Source organism: Brachyistius frenatus, unplaced genomic scaffold, assembly GCF_029030835.1.
Source record: "Brachyistius frenatus isolate BFR_SWC_R1_liver_20210118 unplaced genomic scaffold, ASM2903083v1 Contig_2, whole genome shotgun sequence".
NCBI classification, from domain to species: domain Eukaryota; kingdom Metazoa; phylum Chordata; class Actinopteri; family Embiotocidae; genus Brachyistius; species Brachyistius frenatus.
This window is the reverse complement of record NW_027210601.1, coordinates 5,232,722-5,258,347: the sequence shown is the minus strand read 5'-3', so window position 1 is coordinate 5,258,347 and position 25,626 is coordinate 5,232,722. Positions and strand designations below refer to the sequence as shown.

Below are 25,626 nucleotides of genomic sequence, written 5' to 3'. Positions count from 1 at the left end.
CTTTGTTACATTATAGGAGCTTAACTCCCTTTGCTCACAGCGCTGGCAGGGCTGGCATGTGCTCCATTGAGCTAAATGGGTTGTGATGGATTGGGCATCCCAGGTCAGGGAATTTCCATTGCAAATGATTGCTGAGCCACCAAGGCCAGGCTTTCATTTTGCTCAGCGTTTAGACAAACATACACAACCAGGATTGCTTTCAGACCGTATCCTATCAGGGAGACCCGAACAGTTGTATACACAGGAAGACGACGAATATTCGACCCTAGTGTTTGTATTGAAATGCAAAGTTTCCCACGAAATTTTGATGGAACTGTTTCTGGAGTTTATTTGTGCCCCTCAAAGTCGGAGTCAACAGAGAATGATAAGGTCTACACACAAACTCTGTACACTGCTGGTAAAGCAGCTTTGGGTAATATTTTCAGTCTACATCGTCATATATATTTTTGACTTTTCTTGGTAATGTAGTTTATGCAGTGTCAACCTGCAATGCTGCAAGCATGGAAGAATATTGCTTGCAAAGTACAATAAATCTGTTTCCTATTCCTAAAAAAATAACAAGCAAGTTTTCTTTCTGGAAGTGCTCTAAAAAGCCTCTGGGTTCCATTCAACTTCTCTCATGAAATACGAAGTCAATAAATTTCTTCAGTGAGTCATTTTGGTATTGTTAGCTAAAGTCACTCAAAATAACACAAAATAAGCTTCAAAAAGCCATGTTTTTGGGGGCTTGTCTGTTTGATTGACAGACTTGTGGTGCAGTCAGGTTACGGCTATTGGTGGGCATTATGTAGTTTCATGGGGTTTCCAATCAGATTGAGTCAGATTCACCGCTTGCTCCCGCCAAGCTCGTCCATATATGGTCAATTCACCCTACGAACTTGGAAGATGATGACAGCCATTATATGAACTCGAGGCTTCATGACACCCGTTCACAAAACAACGGGTGATCACACTTGCTGCTTGATTCTGACTCATTTTAGTTCTGGCCTTTTTACTGTTCTCTTCATCTCACAAACGCATACATTAGTTTTGTTTCTGTTTCCCATTCAGGCTGTGAACAGTTTGTCATGCTGTGCACCAATGTTTAGTCATTTGCTAAAGTAATATAAGGTAAAACTAGTTCTAGGAAACTATTATCCACATTGGATAATCCTGACCCGCCTCTCCACCACCTTCTGCAGGGACAGCGGAGCACTTTCTCCAAAAGACTCCTCCAGCTCCGCTGTCACAAGGACCGATACAGGAGATCATTCCTGCCCGCTGCAATAAGACTGTACAATAACTCACCTCTGGCAAAATCCATCACACAACAATAACACTGTTGTCTGTTTTTCTTGGTTGTTTAAATATTTAAAAAAAACTTTGCACTATTGTTTAGTTAGTTTTAATTTAATTATTCTATTCTGTTGTATTCTATTTTATTGTATATACTGTGTATTTTTATATTTAATATTTTTTACTGTTATTTTATTTATTTCCTGTGTCTATAAATGCTGCTGTAGCGAGAAAATTTCCCCTTGGGGATTAATAAAGTAACTATCTATCTATCTATCTAGAAGCACTTGGTGTGATGCAGTCAAGCTACCTGCAGGTCCCTGCAAATACTGCAGAGCTGTTCCTATGTAAGAATGAGATGAAAAGAAGTGAATTAGGCCGCACTAGCGTCTACAATTCAATCAGAGGGCGGAAGCAACAGTGATATCAGTGATATATCAACAGTGTGGGTCAACTTTAGCATGGCTAAAGTGAGTTGTCAGCAGTGATTTATGAGAATTAACATTAAAAATAAAAACGAGTTTTTCATTTGACAAAGGCGGCTTATGCAAATCATTTTTCAAAAGTATGAATACATCCTACATCGCAAATAATCTCAAGATCTACAGTTGCTCTTTGTCCCCATGCAGCGCGTTGTTTCTTCTCCCTGCAGGTCTGTCACAGAATCACACCGCCATGTGACATTTCAGCGCAATCGATAATTTGGTCTGCCATGAACTTCTGCTGCGGTGTTGTACACATCATATACATTTCTTAATGGAAACATGGTCTCCACTTAGCTAAATTCAATAGCTCAGAGGATTACCATCTCCACTGAAGCATGTAATAATGAAAAGGTCATATCACCATCATAACTCAACAAACCATAATCCACCGCTGCCTCTTTAATGGTTTTTAAAGTGTGTCAAGGCCCGAATCGCTGCCACCAGTCACGTACTTAATGAACATGCCCTCCACTAAAGTGCCAGTTTGCCAGTCATTCTGCCCAGCTTTGAATGCTTCATTCCCTGTTGGCTTGTGCTAGCCTAGATCGAGATGTGCGAAGAGCCCAAGAACATTTGGGATTGATTCATAGCTATTTTTACTTGTCCTACTTGAACTAAATGGTTCAGATACTCAGAGGAAGAAGTCAGCCACTGAAAAGGCTTATTGAACTCCTAAAAAAAAAAAAAAAAAAAAATCATTGGAAAGCTAAATGGTGGTGGGAGAGAGGATGCTTTAGTGTAGAGCTTTCAGAGAAAAAAAAAAAAAAAAAAAAGCCACTTTTGATTGTAGAGAATAAGCTATGGCGTATATCCTCTAGCCATTGGTCTATTATCTAAAGAATGCTGGTATTCTGAAGAGAGAAAATTAACGTGCTGGGAAAGATAAATGCCCGTGTGTACCCACACCCACACCCACACCCACCCACAAGTTTAACAAAGGTAGATTGAATAACAGGTCTCAAGTGACCTTGCACCTTTATGAACTCAAAGCACACAGTAACTGCATTTCCTCCAGAAACCACACAGGACTGCTGCACATATAAAGCTCCTCTTCACCAGAGCAAAAATTACTAATTTTATTAAGCCATGACTCCGGCGAGAACACAGGCCCTCAAAAACACTCATTACCTTAGCATATAGCGAACAGGCTACTGTTCAATGTTACTGGTGCTACAATTATGTGAGGACTGATGACTATCATCACAAGCGTAATAAGCGCTCTACGGGAGCCCTGACATTATGGAAGATGGTTATGAGCTCTCTTGTGGAAATCTCCTGCTGCTGATCCCACTGCCAGCTCTCTGAAGTATGGAGTCACGCAAACACACACACACACACACACACACACACACACACACACACACAGGCTGAGGAGAAAGCTAGTGTAGACTGTGTATCTGGTCTAGGTGCTATGAAAGGATTCAGTCACTTCACAGATCAGCCATCTATTTGCTGTGACTGGCACAAGAGAGTGGGAACAAAGGAGTCACTGTGGCTGTCACACACACTCCTCGTTACACTCACCCTTTGCCCTGCCAGCTGTCTCTCCGTCCCCTCCCACAGGCCCCCAGCTGTGGCTATACATCAAGCAAACCCGCGCACACACACACACACATGCAAAAACACCCACGTCCATGTCCTGGGTAGTTTCAGGACCCGGTTTCACCACGACACTCTTTTGGTCCTCGCCTCTACACTACACTGAACGACTGACTGACTGCACTGTTGGAGGCACAATGTTATTCACCAACCACCAACGGCTCATCAGTATCACACCACTGCACACAGCCACACATGAGCTCATGCTTGCAAAGAACAATATAGTGGGGTGGATTTTCAAAAATATTTTCAGTGTATTGCTGGTTTTCTTGAGTACCGTCTCTGAAATACTCCTCCCTGCTCCCTGTTCTTTTATTCTTGTCTCCTGAGTTTATTTGCCCGGCTTCCACTTCACACATGCTACGCCCTGTCACCACAACACCCCCCCTTCTCCTGACAGATGCCCCATGTCCCATCTTTGGGCTCACCCTTTAATTTGCTAACCCTATAGCTCTGCCCCTCAGCTTCCCACTCTCCACTGCCCTCCTATTATTTATTTATCCCTCACGGTTTGTTTGTTTTTTAAAACCATATGCTGCACCAATGCCCTTCCCTCCCTGTGTTTACCCACTGACAGGCCTCAGCCCTGCCTGTTCAGTCACGAGCCAGTGGCAATGCCAGCTAGGCCTCCACCCTAGCAGTGTGGTGAGTGGCCACTGCTAAAACACTTTCATCCCCTTCTGTATGCCCTGCCCGAGTCCTACAGAAGCCATTCATTGGGACTTTGCCAGTAGCCGCCTTATTATTGTCAAGTTATACAGTAAAATCATGGGTGGGGGCTTTGCTTGTGGTACAGAAGCAGAGTTGAAATTAGGGTAAAGTCTGTCTATTTATGGACTTGGGTATGAGATTCAAGGAACTTCATTTTTGCCTTTTATGGGTTAACTGCATGTAACCCACATTTATATGAAACAGAGAAACAGAGGAAGAGTGGGGAAGGGGGGAGAGGAGGGGGGGGGGGTCAGTGGAGGGCATTCCTCAGGCCAGGCTTTCATTGCTGTGGGTACGATGTCATTGAAATGATGTAATCGGTGCATATCAGCCCCCCCCCCCCATACATCTTTTCACTAAAAGTATGGAAACAGACACATGCTTCCCTTGTCAGCCTGTCCTGTAATTGATACAGTTTAATGTTTAAAAACATGAAAGATGATTCACTTCGGGTTGTGGGGTTGTGCCTACACTTCTTGACCTTTCTCTTCAGACTTTGTCAACAGGAAATGGATCAGTTCACATGCAGATATCGGCAGGAAGTGGTTCACCTTTCAACTGCAGTTCAAAAGAGGCCTTTACAGTACATTCAAATCCACTTTTCGTGTAAACCATGGTTGTTTTTCTTGGTATTAACTCAAACCTGAAACCTCTCCTTCTGTGTATGTAAAGAAACTTTCACCAGGTTTAGAGCGTGTCCTGTTAGCTCTCTATTGTAAAACTGCCCTTGGTATTTCCTGTGCCTTCCTTCTGCTGCACTGTCTGGGCTGGAAAATGCAGCCAGACAAGTCAGACATGCACACACACAAAAATACAAACACAGGGTGCTAAGCTTCCCCTCCAGACAACAAAAGAACAGACACAGCAACAAACCCCGAAGGCAACATTAAACCCAGCTTGTCTGCCACTACAATACCCCTCTTTTCCCAATAGAGAGCCATGCTGAGCCTGATCAAGCTGAGCTGTACCATGGTATTCATCAGTTCAACATAGCCGGGAATAAGATAAGGCCTAAGCACAGTGACAACATGTAACATCCACAGGAAATGGAAATCTCTGATGTGTGGCCAGCACCGACCAGCCAGGGTGACACAGGGTAAGGCAGGTGGTTTACAGATGGAGAATCTGCTGAGGCCACATACAGCGACAGAATCCTGAGCTCAGTGTGATGATTCAACCAGTCTGGGAGACCCAAAATACTCCTTGATGTTTATTCTCAGATGGCAGGGAAAAACCTGTATCTATAGAAACATAGCTGGCAGGATTGACAATAAACAAAAACAATGATAAGCACAAAACAGGAGGAAGAAATCTCTGCCAAAGAAAACTGTCTCACCTTCAAGTGTCTTTACAGAAGAATACTCTTCTTTTAACAATGTTAAAAGAGTGAACTGAGCCAGAAGCCTAATGTGCTGTAGCAATTACTCAGCTCCCGGCTTCATAAGGCAGCGAAGGGACAAATAAGGGTCTAATGAAAAGTTTGCTTGCGTTTTTAAAAAAAAATTTTTATGTGGTTGATAGACCAAACAGCCTGGGAAATTAACAGAAACAAATGTAAAATCTCTCAATTCTTGCATGACTTCAAACATTGTGTGGACAGAAAATAAACACAGGGAATGTGAACGCAAGTTAAACATTGCTTCTTCCACAGAGTAAAGAAAATAAGACCCATCCAAGAGCTCTTTGGTTTAAGCTTCTCAATGAGTTTCACCTGTTGCTCTTTGATGGCATCAGCATCCCCCTAAGGAAGGCTTTAGAAGGCCTAAAGAAGACCTGTTTTCCAGATCACACTTTCTTGTTACAAACAAGTGACGAAAGGCATCATCAGGGTTTGATGGTGATTATTCATATTTTTTTACTGGCTGGCTACAGCCCACAGAAACGCAACTCAGGCTGCTACTGAGCTTCACATTGGCAGCAAGAGAGAAGAACACTGAAGCTTTGAGCATGTGCTGCTGGTGGTAGTGGTGGTGGTGGTGGTGGTGTTGGTGTTGGTGTTGTTGGGCAGTGTGTGGGCAGTGGGGGTCAGAAACTGGGCAAGATGTATATGCAGAGTGTATAAGTGGACAACTCTGTTGAGAAAATGAAGGAAGAAGCAGTGATGAGAATGCAAGAACTTTTTTTTAAATAAAGACAAAGGGTCAGCTAGTAAAAGTTTTCACACGAGAGACATGAAGAGAGAGAAAGTAGAAGTAAATAAGAGAGGGACATATCAAAGTGTTTTGTTTCTCAAATGTCCCTGTTCATTTATTCAGGGACTCAGAGGCAGCTCCAATATAAATCATAACACCTTCAATCGAAGGCTTGCAGTTCCCCAGTTTAACAGAACAAGTGAGCCGGTGACCTTGGCCCTCCACTCCTCCTCAATCTCCTGTCTCTGGAGGTAGCCTTGACTAGTAAACACTGCAGCGGCAAGTTGACACCGCGGAGGCGCGCGCGTCGTGACAGAATGGGTTCAAATCCTTAATCTCAGCCCATACATTAATCATACAGCACATTTAGTCTTGCGTTATTGCACCTCTCCCCACGACTCTACTCACAGGTTAACAGAAATAACTTGAAATGAACAGGCTGGATGCAGCTATGAGCAAACAAGAGGGGAAATACCAAAGAGAACTTTCCATCTAAAATTGGGTTCGTGTTTGAGGGGTAAAGCTTTTGAGGCAACAACACCACCGAAAATGTACGTTATAAAAAGTTGCACACACACACATACAGGTACACATTTTGCCAGTATCTTGAGCACATACTGTATTTTTGCTTCCCTTCCAGTCACAGCAAGGAACAAATTAAATCTTAACAGAGTCATTTTCTAATCAATATATAAATGAAAGGAAATTGAGACTCCTTAATCACTCTTCAAACACTTTTGAAAAGAGAATGAAAAAGAGAGAAACTCAAGGAAAAGACTGAAATGTTTGGCAATAAAGTAAAAATGAAAGTCTAAAATTAAAAAAAACTAAGTTAGAAGGTTTCTTAAAAACAGACTGAATCAGGCCCAAAGTTCACCCTGATCCTTGTGCACCAAACCATCACAGCATTGATCAACATAACCTCAACTCTCCTCATTAAATACAATGCCAGTATAGTACTAGTTAGGACGTTTAAGGATTGTGGGTAATTTCTTCAAGAAAAGTCTGCAGCAAGGGCTCATAAAGTGGTTCAAAAGTCAGCCAGAGGGCCATAAAGCACTTGTTGATTTTATGGGGGGAGAACACCTCTGAACTCTTAAGGACTGATTAGGACTTTGATACTCTTCACACTCAGCCTACAAAACACACTACTGAGAACATCCTGGAACCCTGTAGTGGCTGCTGTTGAAAGAGTAGCCTCCCCCACAGATGTCACCAAATAAGACCCAAAAAAGCATTAAAAATCAATTCAGATTCTAGTGTGTTATCCTTTAAGAGGTTAATGTAGCAAAGGCCTGGCAGCCTCAAGCAGAGATCAGGTTACAGGGGTCTGGTAAGCTCCACACCCCCTTCACTTTTAGTATTAGAACAACCCTCAAGTGACATCACATTAGGTAATTCATCAGATTTTCTGCAACCCCCTCTAGGGGTTACATTACATTACAATTAGCTGATGCTTTTATCCAAGGCGACTTACAACGCACTGATGGTGCACCATCGGGAGCAATGTGGGGTTTGGTGTCTTGCTCCAGGGCGCTTGGGCAGGAGGAGCTGGGGATTGAACCACCAACCCTTCTGATTAGTGTGCAACCCACTCTACTGACTGAGCCATAGCCTTCCCCCTAGTTTAAGGGATTCAAACTCACTTCTGATCCCTTCCAAACCATTTAGATCAGATCAGAGATGGATTCAGCAATATCTTTCCTATGCTTGGTTGAGCATTTGTTGATCATGTTTTCATGGACAGAAAAAAAAAAGAACGATGGATGTGTGAATGGATGAATTCAAGGATAGATGAATCAAAGGAAGCATAGGTGTATGGATTGATGGTCAAGCAAGGGAGTGTGACAGCTACCATCTGTATATGGACCGCAACAGACACATCAAGCAATCCCATACTATTAAACTCCACCCATAGGGATCAGATCCACACATGAAATGTAAAAACACATACCCATACGCACATAAGAGAAAAGCTATAATTGGGTTACAGCTGAAGGAAACCTGGGTTTAGCACCTGGGTCATACTGACACACCAGCATGCAGCTACTGTGAAAATGACGTAGGCAAGCCTGGGAGAAAAATAAAAACTGACACAGCACTGAAATTCTGCAAATCTCTGCAGCACATGTGCACACATGCCATAAATCATACACTGTGATGTTAACAGCCATGACACACGTGCACAATCCCACTACAACGGCATACAGTGGAGTAGACCCTAATGCCCACTCACAACTGGGCCATCATGACAAAGTGGCCAACTATACGGGAAGTCATCTCGAGCCTCTCACACAGCTGGAGTAGGGATGTAGTAGTCGGACTGAGAGGCTATTTAACCATTTATCCTACTGGGTCAGTAGGCTCTGAGGCTGAGAGGCTCTTAGCTGGGAGATGCTAAATACCTCAAACACAGTAAGAGAGCTGGATAACCTCTCGCACAGTATTTATCGAGCTCTGCGGCCGTACCACAGCTGGAATGCGGCGGGCAGAGGGAGCACGCAGGGGGACCCGTATCAGTTTCTGGGTCATCTAGGGCTGCTTCACACCGCATGGAGACTAGACTTTTACTGAAAAAGTTGCCCGTCGATGTTGAACCGACTCATATTCTAAGGAAGGATGGACTCGGCGCTCGGGGTACACAACATGTAGAGCACGGGGTAAAAGGTCAAAATGCCCCCATGAGTGTATTTCCTTATGTAACTGCTAAGAGATCACAGTTTGTCATAAAACAGTAGCCCGAGGCAACAATCAGCAAACTGAAGAGCAGAACATGGCAGCGGCACCTATGAGATCTCTTCTCCCCCACCGATGTCTGTTTGGCTGTCTGGCATCTTCCCATCGCACCTTCAGCACCTACATGCTGTTTTAATTAACTTTCATACCACAGGGAGCAATTATACACCGCAACATTCATCTAATTTAGAGCGGAGAAGTAATCTAGCCTCGAGCTGCAGAATGACAGGCATGCCAGTGTGTGCTGCAAGCGAGGATACCAGTAGATTGAAATGGCAGGGCAGTTTTTCTATAAGTACTTTTAATGGCTGTTAGCACAAAAAGACATCAAAAGGGACAGAGAGACCTCAGGGTCCGGAGGTTTTTGACGTAACTGTCATGCTGCAATCTTGAGCTTCTGGGTGAAAAAAAGAGGGGAAATGAGTTTACCAAGATGGGCAGATAGTAGGCCGGGCATACATCAAGGAGAACACAATTTACATACCTCCATTTCCCTCGGGCAGCAACAACAAAGAGCGAGAAAGTTGATGGAGGGTTGTGTTGCTATGTGGGAGTGAGCAAATGAGAAGAAAGTGCAAGAGACGGGGAAAGAAGAGGAAGCTCAACGGAGAGAGATAGCATATGTGTGAACGCAAGTGAGCGAGTGAGCTAATGAGAGGAAGATAACAACCTACAAGGGAGGGAGGGGAGGACTGTCAGACGAGAGGAGCAGGAAATTAGCAAGGTTGCACTTCAGGAAGTGGTGAGAGGATGCCAAACAGTAGGCAGCGTCAAACAGACACACACCAGGAATCTTATATGTGATGCGACTCAGCGAGCGAAGGCAGGCGCGCATCCTCGTCCAAAAAGTACTCCAAGCCTCTCCATGTCGGCCTCTTTCCACTAATCTGATTTCCTGGATTATATTTCAGTATTTAAAACAAAAGACCAAAGCACTTATGTTTAATTCCAGCAATTTATTTGGCTTTTGACTTATGGTGCTAGTAAAGGCAGCCGTATTTCTTCATCCTCATTTTTCTTTCACTCTTGCGTTGCAACACTTCATTTCTAGCACTGATTTTTAAGACCCTATAGGGCTAAAGAAATATTTATTTGAGCAAACCAGCTAACAAGAAATGGGGGGTTTGCTGTGGCCAATAAAACTTGTTTTCACATGCGTGTGCATTCTTTTTGACAGATAGGTCCCTCAGGTGGCGGTAAAACTGAAATATGATGCTTCTGGCACGCTTCAGTTTTGAAGTTGGACAGCTACATGGCCGAAGCTGAGCACTCACTAAACCTCGCATACCGAGTCAGTAGGAGAGTGAGCTGAAGGTGGTGGTTTACTCCCAAGTATAGTTTGCTTTCTTTGACTGCTAAGGTTTTGCCAGACCTGCAACTAAAACCAAACATCAGTCTCTAACCGGCTATCAACCACAGTCTCACAGACAGGACGCACATGTGGGCCAAAACCTCAACGACGCAACACGGAATCTCTGAAGTATGTCTTTCTGATAGAAAATCTGACCTCCTATCGAATGACGGCATATCCTCATGGACATCTATAACGACGAAGAACCTGACAATAACCTCCAACTTTCTACTCCGATTACATTCCCATGATGGCGCTTGAGCCAAAGGAAAACGCCACCCCGACGCGTCCCTTTAGAGTCAGGCCCTTGAGAAGGGGGGCCCGTATGGCTGCGTCTGAGAGACATGGCCGCACACGTCCCTGCGCTGTTGTTTTGAGGCTATGTTTTGCCCGTGGTTATTGTCGAGTTGACACGATGACGCCGACACGCATGCGGTTCCATCACAACAGGGGCGTCTTCGGTGGCTAACAAGGCATGTAAATAGGCTCTCACTGTATCAGAGGTTGCTCAGAGGGGGCAGAGAGAAGAAAACAGTGCAGCCCCCGGGGGGCGGCACGCCGGCTGATATGAGGAAGAGGGCTGAGGCATGCTGTGTATTGGAGCTGCTGCTGCTGCTTTATAATACAGCTGTGTGATTCGTGAGGGAGTAATAGAACAGCAGCTGCTGAAGTGGGATCCTCAGATAATCAAGGGCCCTTTAAGTGGGTCCCACAGTGGGACCAGAGGTATAGGTAGAGGAATAGCTTTAGTTTCTAATCTACAGCAGTGAGTCTCTGCCATTTTTGTGCAACTTATCAGACAGGTTTTGTGTCATAAAAATAAATGAGACGGCCGCATTGAATTATTAAAAGTGTTTCTCTACAGAGAAAGCACAATGATGGATCTGTGGCTGCATATGTGAATCCGTACAAGTTACCCGGGAATTGTCTGCAAAATGCGCATGTGTACTTACATTTATTTGTCACTTTTAACTATCAATTTGGACTATTTTTTTTTTTGCAGACTCTACTTGTCATCTACTCGCAATCTTAGCATGAACTGTTGAACTGGTACTGATTCAGGTGGGTGGGAAAGTGCAACAAGTCCTTTACAGTCAACAATAGCTGGTAACAAATACTGCAAGTTAACTCAATATAACTCAACATATACCAATTTATAATCCCACTTGCAAGTGCATTTCCCTTCAAAACTCAAACGAGATAACATTTTTGAAATTAAATCAAAATTGATAAATACATATTTCAAATTAGCAGAACTACTCCACCATTTTTCCATGAAACAACTGATACCTGTAGACGTACTACCCCCCCCCCCCGGTGAGGATGTAGCTCTGGATGGGAATCATGGATTTAAAGTATTAACGTTTTCTAAATTCGATCCTCATAAAAATGAAAAGCAAGGGGGCTACTTAGGGCAACATCTTTGCAAACGGAGGTCTAATGTAGCATTTCTCCACCTGAAAGTCAGAGGCAACCACACAAATCTGCAACAACAAGCAGGGCAACAAGGCAGAAACATTAGAGGTAATTAGAGAAGAAGTTAACTAGTCTCAAGCTATAGACATAATATCGGCTACAATCTATCCTAAGGGGTCACAGGTGGTCGGTGCCGCTTTCTTTAAAAGGGTCATAAGACACCAAAGTTTGGGTGGAAGACTTAATGGGGGGGGGGGGGGGTGTCATATGAAAACGTATGGGAGCTCCTGATGTGGAGGTTTGAAACATCAGAAGTAAATGAAACTCTGTCAGAGGATGAGCGAAACTTTCAGATGATTAAGCGTTTTGACGTCTTGGCTTTTTTGTACATAGTGTAGCAGAGAGTCGAGCTTTGACATGCATCAGTGGCTGTCTGCCTCTTTCCTTCCCCGTCTTGCCTAATCACAGGCCCACGGTGCGGCCAGCACGCCGGGCTGGACTTGCACACCGTTAAAGCAGCTCTTTAATTAGCAGCGCGGAGAGACGGACGCATCTATAACCGCACCACTTCTTTTCTTTTCTTTTTTTTTTTTTTTTTTTGCATCAAACGAGCAGCGTGCACTTTCAAGAAAATAAAGCCGGGCAGCCGCAACCTCGCTTTCCTCCCTCGCAGCACATCTACTGCAAAACGCGCAACTTGCAGCGTTTCTGTGCACTTGTGCGAGAACTAAACAAGCGCAGAGACCGAATTCAGTGGCAGTTTAATTTATTCACCGCAGTTCAACGTGTTTTCTCTGTGAAAGCGGAGTGAGCGGCGGTGCCTGAAAATACACACAGACACACACACAGACACACACACACACACACACACACACACACACACACACACACACACACGCACGCATGTCAATAAAAGAACAGCGCCCAAAGCCGCTGAGGCCACTTCACAAAGTAAGGACAGGCAAAGGAGGTGGACGCAGGCTGGAGAGAGCCGTGAGAGCAAATAGGCAGGAAGAAACGGCGTTATCTCGCTACGATGTAATAGACGCTGATCGAGGCAGAGCGCAGCGAATCCAAATCTCCCCCCCCCAAAAAAAAAAAAAAAAAAAACCAACAACACACACACAAAAAAACAGAGTGAATCCTGAACATTTCGCACAAACCGCTCAATCTCACCAACATTTCTGCAAGAGTGGAAAACGGGCTTTGACAAACCTGACAAGGCGAGGACACTTCTTCCACTGAAGCGCTGATGTCCGGAGTTTGTGTGTGTGTGTGTGTGTGTGTTGTGTGTGTGTGTGTGTGTGTCACTCATTGGTGTTTTCTCCCTCCCTCGGTCTCTCCCTCCCTCCGCTGTAGAGATAGTGCTGATGTTTCCACTTCCTCCTTTCTTCTGCCGTCTGCTGGCTGATGCCAGACAGAGGATGCGTGAATGCACGAAAGCAGAGCTGCACCGGTTAACGAGGGAATGCTCACAAATCAGCAGAATTTACAAAAACAACAACAACAACAAAAAAACAATCATAATAAACAGCAGAGTAGCTACTTGTTTTATTGCAGCTCTGAACTGTGATTTACAACCTTGTCTCCACCCTGGCTGGTTAATTACAGTAAACCTAATAAAAAAAAAAAAAAAAATGGTTTAAAGTTGAATTATCTCATTAAATATTTGAAATAAAGGATGGGAATGCGTTTAACATTGGTGTTATCCAATGTAGCTAATGAGCAACAAGTTAAATAGCGTAGTTATACTTTTTCAGTTTGGCACACTGAAGAACATTTTTGTTGATTGTTATTTATAATATATGTGTTTTTAAGGTGGTTTTTTTTATGCATCTCTTGTTTGACAACTGCTTTATATTTCTGAATATTCGTCACACGTTTATTTAGATTTCTACAAAAGGCAATTTAGATATGCATACATATATAGAAGATATACACAATATAACATGGCATTTAGACAAGAGATGTACGACTTATTCTAAAGAACTTTCAAAAATCAAGAAAATAGAAAACAGAAGAAAAATTGCTTTATTGCTACATTAAAATATTTGAAATTATAAACCAACATTTGCGCATATTTCCACTCATTTTAATCTTTAAATGTTTTTCGTTTAATAACATTTCAGAAGCTTTTCTGTCATTAAAAACACGTCGTCCTTTTAAAACTATCACCGGATGAATGCTACAGTGCATCTTTAATTCTTTTTGAGTAGATGATTTAAAAAGAGAGACTTTTGTTGATACTGTTACTCCGAGCTGCTCTTGTGAACAGTAGCCTTACCTACACTCACCTAATGTCGGCGACTGTCTGAATGAAGTGGATTTACAGCGCAAGAGATTCTATCTGAACAAATAACTGAAACACTGAGGAGACATCTTTTTTTGTTCACGGTGATGGATAAAACAAAAGCATATCTGCCTCCTGGTCTTGCTGGAGCGTGAAGGCAAACAGGAACAGTGGTTTCAATAATTCATGGTTATTGAATGCTCTCTGCCCTCCTGCTTGCAGGGTGGGATTATGACCTTCTAATGTTTCTTTATGTTGGTGTCCTACACAGTTTTATGTTGCATTTCACGAGATTTCATGGGTAAAGGACAGACTATAGAACTATATCAATCTCTGTCTGTGATATTGAGCACAAACTGTGTGTTTTTGGAGAGCAGTGTATCGCAGACAGTCCTGCAGCTCATCCTCGTCTCCAAACAGCAGGAGCAGCAGGAGGAGGATTAATACAGGAGCCATGCTCGTCCTGGTAAATAATCTGGAGTGACACACCCGGCAGAAATCTCTCCGTCTCTCTTTCTGTTTGTTTTTCTCTTTTGAAAACACAGGATGCAAAGCTCTGCCTATTTAGACGACAGCCTGTGTCCTCAACTAAACTGTCAATTTGACCGCATAAAAAGGCTGTGAAGGCAAGCGGGCCTCATCCAAAAATAAGAGTTTTTAATTGCTCTCCTTTTGTGCTTTCCCATTAGGGAAGACTGAAACAAACAAAACAAAAAAACACGGTCTTTTATTCCTCCGTGTTATTTGCGTCATTGAGTTAAACTGTGGCTCTGCATCTCCGGCTCCAGCCTGAGAGGGTTCAAGACTCAATCTGAGAGCTCACAGAAGAAATAATCCTTTTATCTGAGACAGCAAAGTGGCAGTGGAGTAGTTTTAAGCTCAGCCATACGGTAAAACAAAAATACTGCATGATACAAAGTGGTCACAATGCATCCAATAAAATGTAGTGTCACTCTTGGGTTTTGCTTCGTACACCGTAAACATTGGACTGCTTTCTTTTGTGTCAGTTGTCTTTTTTTTTTTACCAGCTTGTGTAACTCACTTTGGATTTGAACACATCCTGTTTCACAAACAATGGTCGAAGATCTGTCCATCAGCATGTGGTGTGAAATTTATATCACTTCACCAAAGAAGCCTTTTCACTTCTTATTTCCCTTTTGTCAGATATTATTCATAAGTTGGTTCAGTGTTTCAGTCATAAAGATTTCATTCTCGATGTTTGGAAATGCAGTCCAGACTGTTATTATTTGGACTGTTACATTTTTTTTGTTTTGTTTTTCATCGTTTGCCAGCACATCCAGCATGAAATAAAATAATGACTATTACAATAAAGTGGCAAGTCTCAACTTATATTCGAGAAGTTTTACATTAATATGGAAATAATTGTGTGGGAGATAACAGTTTCCAACGTTTAGGGTTTGTAAAGTAATACGTCACACATAAAGTCAAACAAAATCATTTATTTCATTTTTGTGGAAAATCATTAGCAGTCGATGATTGACTTAAGATTTCAATCCATAAATATCAGCAGACAGTTTGTATCTTCCCCGGTGATGCTCTTGCCCACCGGGACTGCAGCCACCCTCAGCTCTCGCTCGTTGTGGTATCTCTCTGCCTTTAGTCCCGTCTTCACCAAGTAGACAGCAGCTCGTTAAAATTAAGATCCAATGATTGACTCAGCAAGTGGAGCATATTCCACCTCTTCACCCCGGAAAGCTGTTTGGCTGCTTTGGCTGTTTCTTTAGGATTGTTGTCCAGCTGAATGGTGAAATGTTGTCCAATGAGTTTTGGTGCATTTGGCTGAACATCGTTTCTGTCAGCAGTGAAACCAACAATAAATGCCAGTGTGCCAGTTCCATTGGCAGCCATGCATAGCCCAAGTCATAACGGAAGCGCCACCATGTTCGACCGATGAAGTGGTGTTCTGGGTCAGTAGCCGTTTCATTTTGCGGCTGATTTTGGTTTCATCGGTCATTTCTTTTTGGATGTTTCTGTGAACTCCCACCTGGACTTTCTGTTTTTGATGTTCACCACGGGTTGGCATCTTCTGATGAATCCTCTGAGGTTTTGGTCATTAAGTCTTCTCTTGATTGTTGATGAGGAATTGTGAACGCCTACACTCTGGAAAGCATTCTTGAGTGTGCAAATGATTTTCTGCTCATCCACCAGACTTGTGCACTTTGGTCTGCAAGTTCACATTTTTTAGTTCTCCTGTGCCTTTTTTTCTTTCTTTTAAATGGGCCCAACTGTTGATTCTGGCAAACCAACAACCTTTGATATCTCTCCAAGTTTAAAAAAATATATATCTTTCGAGCCTCGTTATTACCTTCACTTCCGTGATCCTGCTTTCTTTCCTCATGTTGACAAACAACTTCACCTCGATCTAAATAGCAACTCTAAATCAAGTTGAGGCCACGTGTGAACTCTTTTGTGCAAGAACCATCGCTGAAACAACAAACAGCTGCCTGAGAAACATTCAGTGGCCAAGTTTCCGATTACTTATGAACCTCTGCAATTCTTTATCGTGCTAATGGACCTATGTTTCACAAACAGTTCTTTTTAATATTCATATTATTAACACGGAGCCTGAGGAACAAAATAAGTGCAACTCTTCAAATGCTTACAGTCTGTACACGGAGTCTGGCCAGGCACTCAGTCTGACCTGTCCCTTGTCCAAGAAGACAGAGTGCTTCAATAAAGACTCTCCACTGGCCAAATTCTCTCTACGTGGCACAACCTCCCTCTGAGCTGCTCCTGCGACTGGATCTCATCTGGGAGATTCATTGTGCTGCTCAAAAAGAAAAGTCAGCGTGGTACAGCCTGTTTCAGTGAAGCTGATTTATCTTGGCTTATTGGTCAAAGCACCAGAAAACCGATAGACAGTTGCCACAGAAAGCAGATGAGTAAAGAGGGGAGAGGGATGAAAGAATAAATACAAAAATATGCTCTCAATAGCAACTAAAACACTTTCATGGCTGTAATATCTGTCACTCTTTCATGGGATTGTAATTTCTGAAACAAACACACACTCCCCACAGCGTTTCAACTATTCAGAGGCCTAAGACACAAATCTAAATGGAAATCTAGTTTGTTTGTTCCCTGTAGGTCTGCTGTAATTGTCTCTCTATCAGGGTCATTAGGAAGAGGGAATGCTTCTAGTTTATTTCCTCAGGGATTCTTTTCAGAAAGTGTTGCTCATGAAAAGGAGAAGCATCCGACTTCCTCACATGTGGCCTAAAGGACAAATCGTGTTTGAAGTAGTTATTGGTGAGCTGCTGGGTTCCGCTAACTTTTTATGTAACGCAGTTCTGCTGTTGGAGAACACAATTTGCTGTGGTGCTGATGGCAGCCAAACACAGAGCGGGAGGACTGCTCAACATTGTGTAAGTTACAGACAACAAAATGATTTTAGAGAAACACTCTCTGAAGTAATCTCGGACTGGTAGCGGGACAAGATCAAAAGAAAAATGTTCTTTGGCTCTTGGGAAGGTCAGCCCGGTACTGTGCTGTGTACGTCTTAATGATCACACTTCGGTGCAGTTTCGCTGCAGTACATTACTGTATGTATTCAGAAACATAAAAAATGGTGTCACAAACATTAAGTCAAGGCCAAAATGATTGGATTTGCGGTGTAGATTTGGGTAAACACGGGAGAAAAAGAGCCATTTTTATTCTCAGAATAAGGGAACGTATTCACATACATTCTTTCCGCATCTCTGTGGCTTTTCTCGGAGCAACGAAGCATATTCCAACCTCAAATTATTCCAAATATTTATATACGGTCACAAGCATTTACATTCTGGCTTGTGTGGAAAACATATTTTAACTGCGAGCCAACGGTTAATTTAGTCTTTTTTTTTTTTTTTTTTTTTTCCACCTCTTTGCGTTTAACACACTCTACAATCAGTTTTTTAAAACCAGTGCGCTGGCAAGGAAAACAAAATATGGGGGAAAATACAATCTCTTAATGACACACTGTGTTTGCTGACATGCTATCTTATTAGAGCCCGTGAAAGAACATTATCTCTTCCACCAGCAGGCTCATTCCCTACCACTTTAGATTCATTACCAATGCAGCAAATACTTTTTGACACGCATATGCAGCAAGGCAGACTTACACACACTTACTAAAGCAGCTATTCCAGCGGACGCCGCGCTGTATGATCTAACAGAGAGGATTTAAATGCAAGTCGTCATCCTTGGGGGGCGAGGGAATCATGCGCAGTGGATATATATAGTCTTTCCAGAGTTTCAACCCGCAGAGAAAAGGCTTAAGGGAGTCTCCGGGGTGCAGCTCTGACTGATGCACTCCGGAGCACACCCTTCACTTCGATATCAGACGTACGATTGCTGCTCTTTCGTTTTCCCTCCTCCTACGTTCAAGCACATCGTATTCGAGTTCACATGTCAGTGTGTTCCAAACCTTCAATCTGAATCTGAGCGGTCACTTGTTTTGGAGGACTTGTGCTTTCGCCTCCTTTTCCGCTTCTTCTTGTCTTTCTTCTTTTTGTCCTTCTTCTTTTTCCTCTTCTTGCTGCGATGGTGGTCAGAGGAAGAAGAAGAAGAGGAGGAAGAGGAGGAGCTGTCTGAGTCAAAGGAGGAAGAGGAAGAGGTGGTGTCTTGGAGCAGCTGCTGAAGCTGCTGGATCCTAGAAACAGGAAGGGCAGGGCGGAGAGGAGAAGAGAGGAGGTGGAATTAGAGTGAAATGCAGGGAGAAAAATACAGCTGATGCGAATTCAGATGCCAGGGTTGGAAAGCAGCTGAAACGTCCTTGAGAAAATCATCATCATTGTTCCAGTGCCTGCATTTATGGCAGGTGGAGTTAGCCATGTGCCGCAAACCTCTAGTGACAAGTAACTGTTAGGAGTGCAGGTGTTGAGCTGGATTTTCTGAACGCAGGGCCAGGCCTGAATAATGCAGCCATCCTGTTGCTAAAATACGTTGCTAGAGGACAGATGAGGTTTTCAATTTTATTTCAAAAACTACTAACAAGGTCAGAGTTTTTGTCCTAACATCAATAGGAGGACACAATCAATAATGACTTCACGGCCAATAAACCTGAATTAATATCATCATCTCATTAGGACTTGTAGGGTACAGTGTAGCTGGCTCTTACCGTGGCCCTCTCACTACTAAAACAGACAAGTCAATAGTTATTGTTGGAACCGAATGGCACAACGACAGTGACTGAACATGGTTCCAGCTGTTTCCTAACTCGGTCTGGTGGTCGAAGGACACCACCTCTTCTGGCTCAGGAAGGAAACATGAAACGCATCACAGAACGAGGGAGGACCCACCACATCGCTCAATAAAAAGTGACACGCGTGTCAGAAAATAAGAACAAGAGAAGTGTTTGGAGGCCCACTGGACTGCAGGCCTTTCACTTGTTTAGAAAAGAGAGCTGGTGCACCAGGAGTGATGATATCAGAAGTGCACTGAAGCCTGACAGGAATCTCTTCGAAAACATTTACGTGCTCCCCGTACATGCACCGGGACTCTTTTACAGCAGTGCAGATCAGAGGAAGCAGAATGATCATCAGAACACTCGTCGCATTTCTCCTGAAAGCGTACCTTTAGTCCTCGAAGTGAAGTCCGCCAAAACAGCACCTCGTGACCTACAACAAGATATTCTAAATGTCTCTTTGGTTTCCTCAAATGGACCGAAAGTGGGAGAATTCCTGCTCATTGTCAGCGTTTTCAACTTTTCCAGTCACACACTCAGGCATCAAATTCACAATGTAAGGTAACACGTATGAATAATAAAGCCCCAGGCTGTAACAGAAAGTCGGAAAAGAGAGCAAAATCTCACAGACACTCATCAATGATTAATACAAACACAGCCCAAAAGGATATGGCATTATGGGAGAAAAGCCTCAGGGCCCATATGGAGAGTAGGAGTTGTTACGGCAACCAAGATTTATTCAGTATGATCTCTAGACAAACTAAAAAAAAAAATCTGAACCCATCCTTTAAAATGAGACGAACAATACCCTGTATGTCAAAATCTGTGCTAGTTCAATAAAAATAAATGAAATATAAAATAGTAGGAAAGAAGACTCTCAGGGCACAAGTCAGAAAATAATCAGTCCAATATTAAAATGGAAATATCTTAACCTTTAAGTAGTGTAAGAAAATTAACTTTCAAACTATAGATGCAGGTAATTTGATAAAAAATAAAAATATATAAAAATTCTTAAATTTTCCATTTAATGTTTTTATCAATAAGTGCACTAATAGGAGACTGACATGTGAAGCACAACCGGAGACTGTGCAGGGAGTTCAAAACTAAGCTGGGAAAGGTTGGACTGCTTCATTTCCCTTTCCAAGAAGATGCAAAAATTGATGTGGCACAGACATGCAACTCAAGACTTCAAAGCGCCACTGGCCTTTAAATAACCTTTTTGTATGGCATGCAAAAACACACACACGAGAGTGTGTGTGCTGCTGCCGCTGCCGCTGCTCTGCATGTGCACACACACCCCTACAAAGAGCCTGCATAGTGAACTCACTACAAGTTCAAACATCCTGGTGTCAAACACAATTCGCTAGAAACCGGCACAGGGAGCCAGCCACCATGAGAGAATTTCCAGGTCATCTGAGATTGTCGCACTTCGCTGAGGGTTCTCAAGTGTGTGATCTAACCATCTGACTGCAGCCTCAACGCTCTCCTTTGTCTGTCCTCTTCATACCAGATGAAAGATATTTAATTATTACTCAGGGAAATTATGGCACAAGATATGAACAAACAAACAAACATATCCCAGAATAATTAGTGCAAATACCTGGTTTCTTTTTCATTCCTTTTGTTTTCCCGAATTATATCATACATTGGATCTTCATGAGCCTAAAAAAAAAAAAACAGTGCGTCAATACATACTAGGAAAAATGAGGGGAAAAAAACACATTTACTTACTTAGAATAAGAGCTGCAGCTATTCACATTAGATCCAGGAGACTTTTCCAACTCTACATATTCCTAACAGTGTTGTGTCAGCACTTTTAAAAACATAGAGACAATACAAGGTAGGGAAATATGGCACAGTTGCATTTATGGTAATCATTGCAGAGCCTGTGTTCCTGCAGTGGGTATTTTTCCATTCCAGGTACAGTGGAGGAAGCTGTGTGAAGAAGTCTGCAGCCCACATGTGTGAACTAGACGTGTCCCGACTTTCGCTGAGGTCTCAGACACAAACCTTTAGTCTCCTTGACCTTGCCACAACCAAACCTAAATTCTTTGACTGTAGGGTATTATTCCATAGACTTTATGGGTGACTATAGGTTGGCTATAGAAAATATTTCTAAGCAGTTAATTAGCTCACCACTCTGAACTGTTCCAGTTTCTGGTTGCCTTTGATGAAGAAAGGACACTCCCTATCTCCCGTCCTGTGGCCGTAGCGCTTGCATCTCCAGCCTGCAGAAAATGAAAGAAATCTCATTGTGTACACTTCGGGGAGGAGTAACAGATCAGGTACATGTTAGCAGCTTCCCTACGAAACAGAAGAGTGAGCTTTAACAGTACATTTTTCACCGGGGGGGGAACAGTGGTTTGACTAAATAACCCAACTTAGGAACTCATTCTAAAGCTTTTAATCGCATCACATGACCTTTAGCAGCAATTCAACAGGATACGCTCAGCAGTCATGGTTAAGATCAGTTGCTATAAATTACCACACACGCATGTAAATTAATTTCTGACCACCGATTATCATGTGACGTTGTTTCTGTACTTGCTGATGACTGAACCAGCTCAGTGACAACTCAACAAACTGTATTAACAGATGAAGGCTGAGCTCGTCGCTAGTAGGCGGACCCTGAGTTAAAGATTATTTTGTCAAACAAATTAACATGTAGATTTTTTTCTAACCCACCGCCTTCACTGAAGCACACGAGCCCACAAAACACAAATTGATTAAAGTTAAATGAAAAGTTTTCCTCATGTGTGCCTGATGTAAAAAAAAAAAAGGCAAAAGAAGCAAATTGAAGTCACAAACATCTGCTCATGTTTTCCAAAATGTTTGCCTTCATTATGAAACACAGACCATTTAAAATTCATCATCACTTTTCTTCACAGACCAGAAGTGAAGAATTGAAGAACAATTTCACGCTGTTTTAATTGGTCTGCACTTCAAGTGGTGGAGGAGCTTCTGTGAATAACTTGCGAGTCTTTGTGAGGTAAATTCCATCTTATATCGTTAAAGAAGTTCTGCATTGAAATGTTGCCGACAGTGAATTCTCCCTGTTCCTTTAAACAGGATGATACATTTAAACATTTTCTCGAAGGATTAAGCAGAGCGAGTCATGCTCAGATTCTGCAGTACAAATGCCAACTTGTGGACAGGCTGTGTGTGTGTGTGTGTGTGTGTGTGTGTGTGTGTGTGTGTGTGTGTGTGTGTGTGTGTGTGTGTGTGTGTGTGTGTGTGTGTGTGTGTGTGTGTGTGTGTGTGTGTGTGTGTGTGTGTGTGTGTGCGCGCGTGTCTGCAGACTCTCCACGTCTCTGACGGTTCACACAGCATGAAAATGTGTGGGCCGAAGGAATGAATGGACACTGAATATAATGACAGTCTTTGTTTTGTCAAAAGGACAGAAAGTAATCTCCACAACACCATTATTAATCTTTAGTCCGTCGTGTTTGTCGGAAAAACCATGGACACAGTGCCAAATGTCAAGTTCTTGCGATTAGATTTATCACCTATTAAGTCCGCTGCCCACTCACAGTGGAGGTTTACTCCCACCTATAGTTTCAGACGTTCGAGTGCTGCTGCGACTTTCGCTAATAAAAATATTTGTTTAAACTCACCAACATAGATGTAAGAGGTTTTTTTTTAAGAGCTTTGTGATGTTAATGAACAGATAGTTATTACTAAAGGCATTATCATGAACCTATCAGATGACATCCTGCAACAATTGATTAGTCACAAGAAAACATGAATAACTTAAGAGTTATAATATTAAAGATGAAATGAACATATTTTACTGTATTCCTCGACTTTACCTTGATTTCAGAGAATTTAAGACATTTTTGGGACATGCAGACACTGAATATAATGTGTCGTGTGGATTCATCAACAGCGCTTTACATAAAAACATAAAAAAGTGAGATTGGTCTGGCCAAATAACAACAGTGTCAACAGGAAAGAGGGACATGTGTCAAAATCAGCATTCAATAGAAGTGTAAAAACACAAAATAAAAGTCTATTGACAACTGTGATGTGTCTTTTGCTGCCTCCACTAAGAGCAGAGGACATTATCATGGGAGAGAGTTCCTTCTAATTTATAAAAGTGATGATGAGCGATATGGATAAAGTCAAGCATTACAATAATTATGACCAAACACTTTGATATCGATATCTAACAACATTGTAGGGATGACTATTGGAGCTTTCCCAAAAATATTTACACAATGAGGTCTATAGATAGATAGATAGATAGATAGATAGATAGATAGATAGATAGATAGATAGATAGATAGATTAGATAGATAGATAGATAGATAGATAGATAGATAGATAGATAGATAGTTACTTCATTAATCCCACAAGGGGACATTTTCTTTTTCTTTTTAAATGATAAATATTCATGAGTAATGTGGATATAATGATTAAGTGGCTAAAGGCAAATAATAGTACGGCATGTACAGTACATCACTTCATTGTAATGCAGCCTTTAAAAGCAGGAAAAAGACAACACTTGCGCTGCAGCACATTATTACAATATCTAAAATCTAAGATGATGTCAAGTCTCTGGTTATATTTGATATTAGATTGATTCATTGCTCAGCCCTGATCATGAGCATCCCCTCCCACATCCACTCTTCCTTTCTATAACTGTGCAAAGGGTCCAAAGGGTATACATTGTAAAAAAAAAAACCAAAAAAACAACAACTTGTTTTGCAGCGAGTCTTTGATTGTGTATTTGCGGACGTTATGAATCAGACTTTACTTTGGATTCAAGTTTTGTCTACATCGACCAGGTTTAAAATGTTCTTTATTCTGGGCCTTGCACGCAATCTTACCAATCATGGCTCAACACGTAATGTGTTGGCACTTGCTGTAACAGAACATTTTGGTTTTTAATCACCAGTTGTAAAAAAAAAAAAACACACAAAAAAAACCTTACAATGTTTGTTTGCTTGTTTTACAAAAAAAAAAAAACCTTGTTAAAGACTTCATTCCTGCAGCTACAACTGTAAGCAGCATGTTTGTGTGTAGACCCCAAGGCAGAAACTAACGGAAGTCTCGTCACTGTACTCACACTGCATCACCTTCACCTCCTTCCCCAGAGGCATCCAGAGACCCTTGGTGGGAGCGTGTGCCAGGAAGGTCCTGGCATCTTCGTTTCCCGGCTCTGCAGGAATACAGTCCTCCGGTTTTTCTTCATGCTCCTGCGACAGAAACGATCACCGTCACCAAAGTCTGAAGAAAAAGTGTAGTAATGCCAACAACAAAAAAACAACAACAATGTCTTTCTCGTGAGCTGTCTCTCGTTTTGTGCGTACGTCGTTACCTTAATAAGTCCCGGAGGAGGTTTCTCATAGCTGCATGGGGGGGAAAGATTATACGATGGTTATTATTACTGCAAAACAAAACAAAAAAGAATCAAACTCAGCAAAGGTCCTCTTAACGCAGGCAAACTTTACACGTCGCCAAATTTCTCAGCTAAAATCACCCAAAGGGAAATGAAGTGTCTGGAAAAAGAGGAGTTAAGTCGCATTTATTTGCGGGATTCAAAAGAAGACCTCTCAGCGAAAACTACTCACAAGGTCTCTACATGTTTCAGTTTTTGGACTTCTTGGTTGAGTTTTTTCGAGTGTGTCTTGAGTTTCTCCAAGTCATGTTTCGAGTCCTTGTGTCTCTTGTGGTCTCGTCTCTCCTCCTTCTCTCTTGTTCGCTTTCTGTCCGACATTGTCTTAACATAAGCAAACCGCCGGCGCGACAACACATTAACTTTGAATTAGTGGTTGCATGTAAAGCCGCTTTTTGTTGTTGTTGTTGTTGGGTTTTTTTTTTCAACCAATTCCGTAAGGAATGATACCGACCACGATGCTAACCGGCTGCTAACTAGCAAACATTGCTCTGGTGCTGCTGTACTTCCTGTGCAGTCGGGTTGTTTAGTTAAAGTTCAGCGCCACCTGCAGGACGCGGCCGGTAACACGGCAAGTGCGGCCGCCGTGTATATGGTTTGGTTTTCGATAGTAAAACTACAGTTCCTCTCAAAAAACAAACTGTTTTTCACCAGCACTATTTGTGTAATTATTTTAAGCAGGAAGCTGCACATTTCTGTATGGTTCTGTTTTGGTTAATAACATTAAGTTTCACTCATCTGTTGAGCATGCTATGTCCACCTTCTTTTATGAGTGTATTTTTCCAGTGTTGGGAAGTAAGTATCTACATTTACTCAAGTACAATACTTAAGTACAATTTTGGATTGCTTGAGTATATCCATTTGATGCTACTTTATACTTTCACTTCTTTTATTTGCCAGATTTTATAAGGATGAAGATTTGATACAATTGACAATGCAGCAAGCTTTTACGATACAATGATAGAGATTAAAGTAGTAGTTTCCAACCTGTTTGGTTTCTGACATCTTACAAAAAACAGTGTAGTTGGGATCACATTTAAGATGTGTAAGA

General features: G+C 42.2%; 2 protein-coding genes across 5 annotated transcripts in view; both read right to left on the bottom strand.

Annotated features, from left to right (window-relative positions):
- The window catches only part of elmo1 (engulfment and cell motility 1 (ced-12 homolog, C. elegans)), a 101,003-nt gene extending 87,980 nt beyond the window's left edge, over positions 1 to 13,023 (bottom strand). For all 4 annotated transcript variants that reach the window (XM_069695501.1, XM_069695524.1, XM_069695518.1 and 1 more), the window contains exon 1: positions 12,921 to 13,023. The gene's annotated coding sequence lies outside the window, so the exon portion shown is untranslated. The remainder of the gene's footprint in view (positions 1 to 12,920) is intronic.
- A 2,414-nt stretch (positions 13,024 to 15,437) lies between these two features.
- On the bottom strand, positions 15,438 to 25,064 carry rp9 (RP9 pre-mRNA splicing factor). Its single transcript, XM_069695226.1, has 6 exons — positions 24,751 to 25,064; positions 24,498 to 24,528; positions 24,246 to 24,375; positions 21,314 to 21,405; positions 20,778 to 20,839; positions 15,438 to 18,643 (listed from the first exon to the last, which is right to left on the bottom strand). Exons 1-6 carry the CDS (start codon positions 24,894 to 24,896, stop codon positions 18,421 to 18,423), a joined length of 684 nt encoding a protein of 227 aa, XP_069551327.1. The 5' UTR covers positions 24,897 to 25,064; the 3' UTR covers positions 15,438 to 18,420.
- Between the last annotated feature and the right edge of the window lie 562 nt (positions 25,065 to 25,626).

Coding starts and splice junctions, on each gene's coding strand:
- rp9 (XM_069695226.1), bottom strand. CDS start 24,896: ATGTCGGACAGAAAGCGAACAAGAGAGAAGGAGGAGAGACGAGACCAC. Junction 20,840..21,313: donor AACTGGAACAGTTCAGAGTG/GTGAGCTAATTA, acceptor TTTTTTTTTTAG/GCTCATGAAGATCCAATGTA. Junction 18,644..20,777: donor AGGAATGAAAAAGAAACCAG/GTATTTGCACTA, acceptor TCCTGTTTCTAG/GATCCAGCAGCTTCAGCAGC.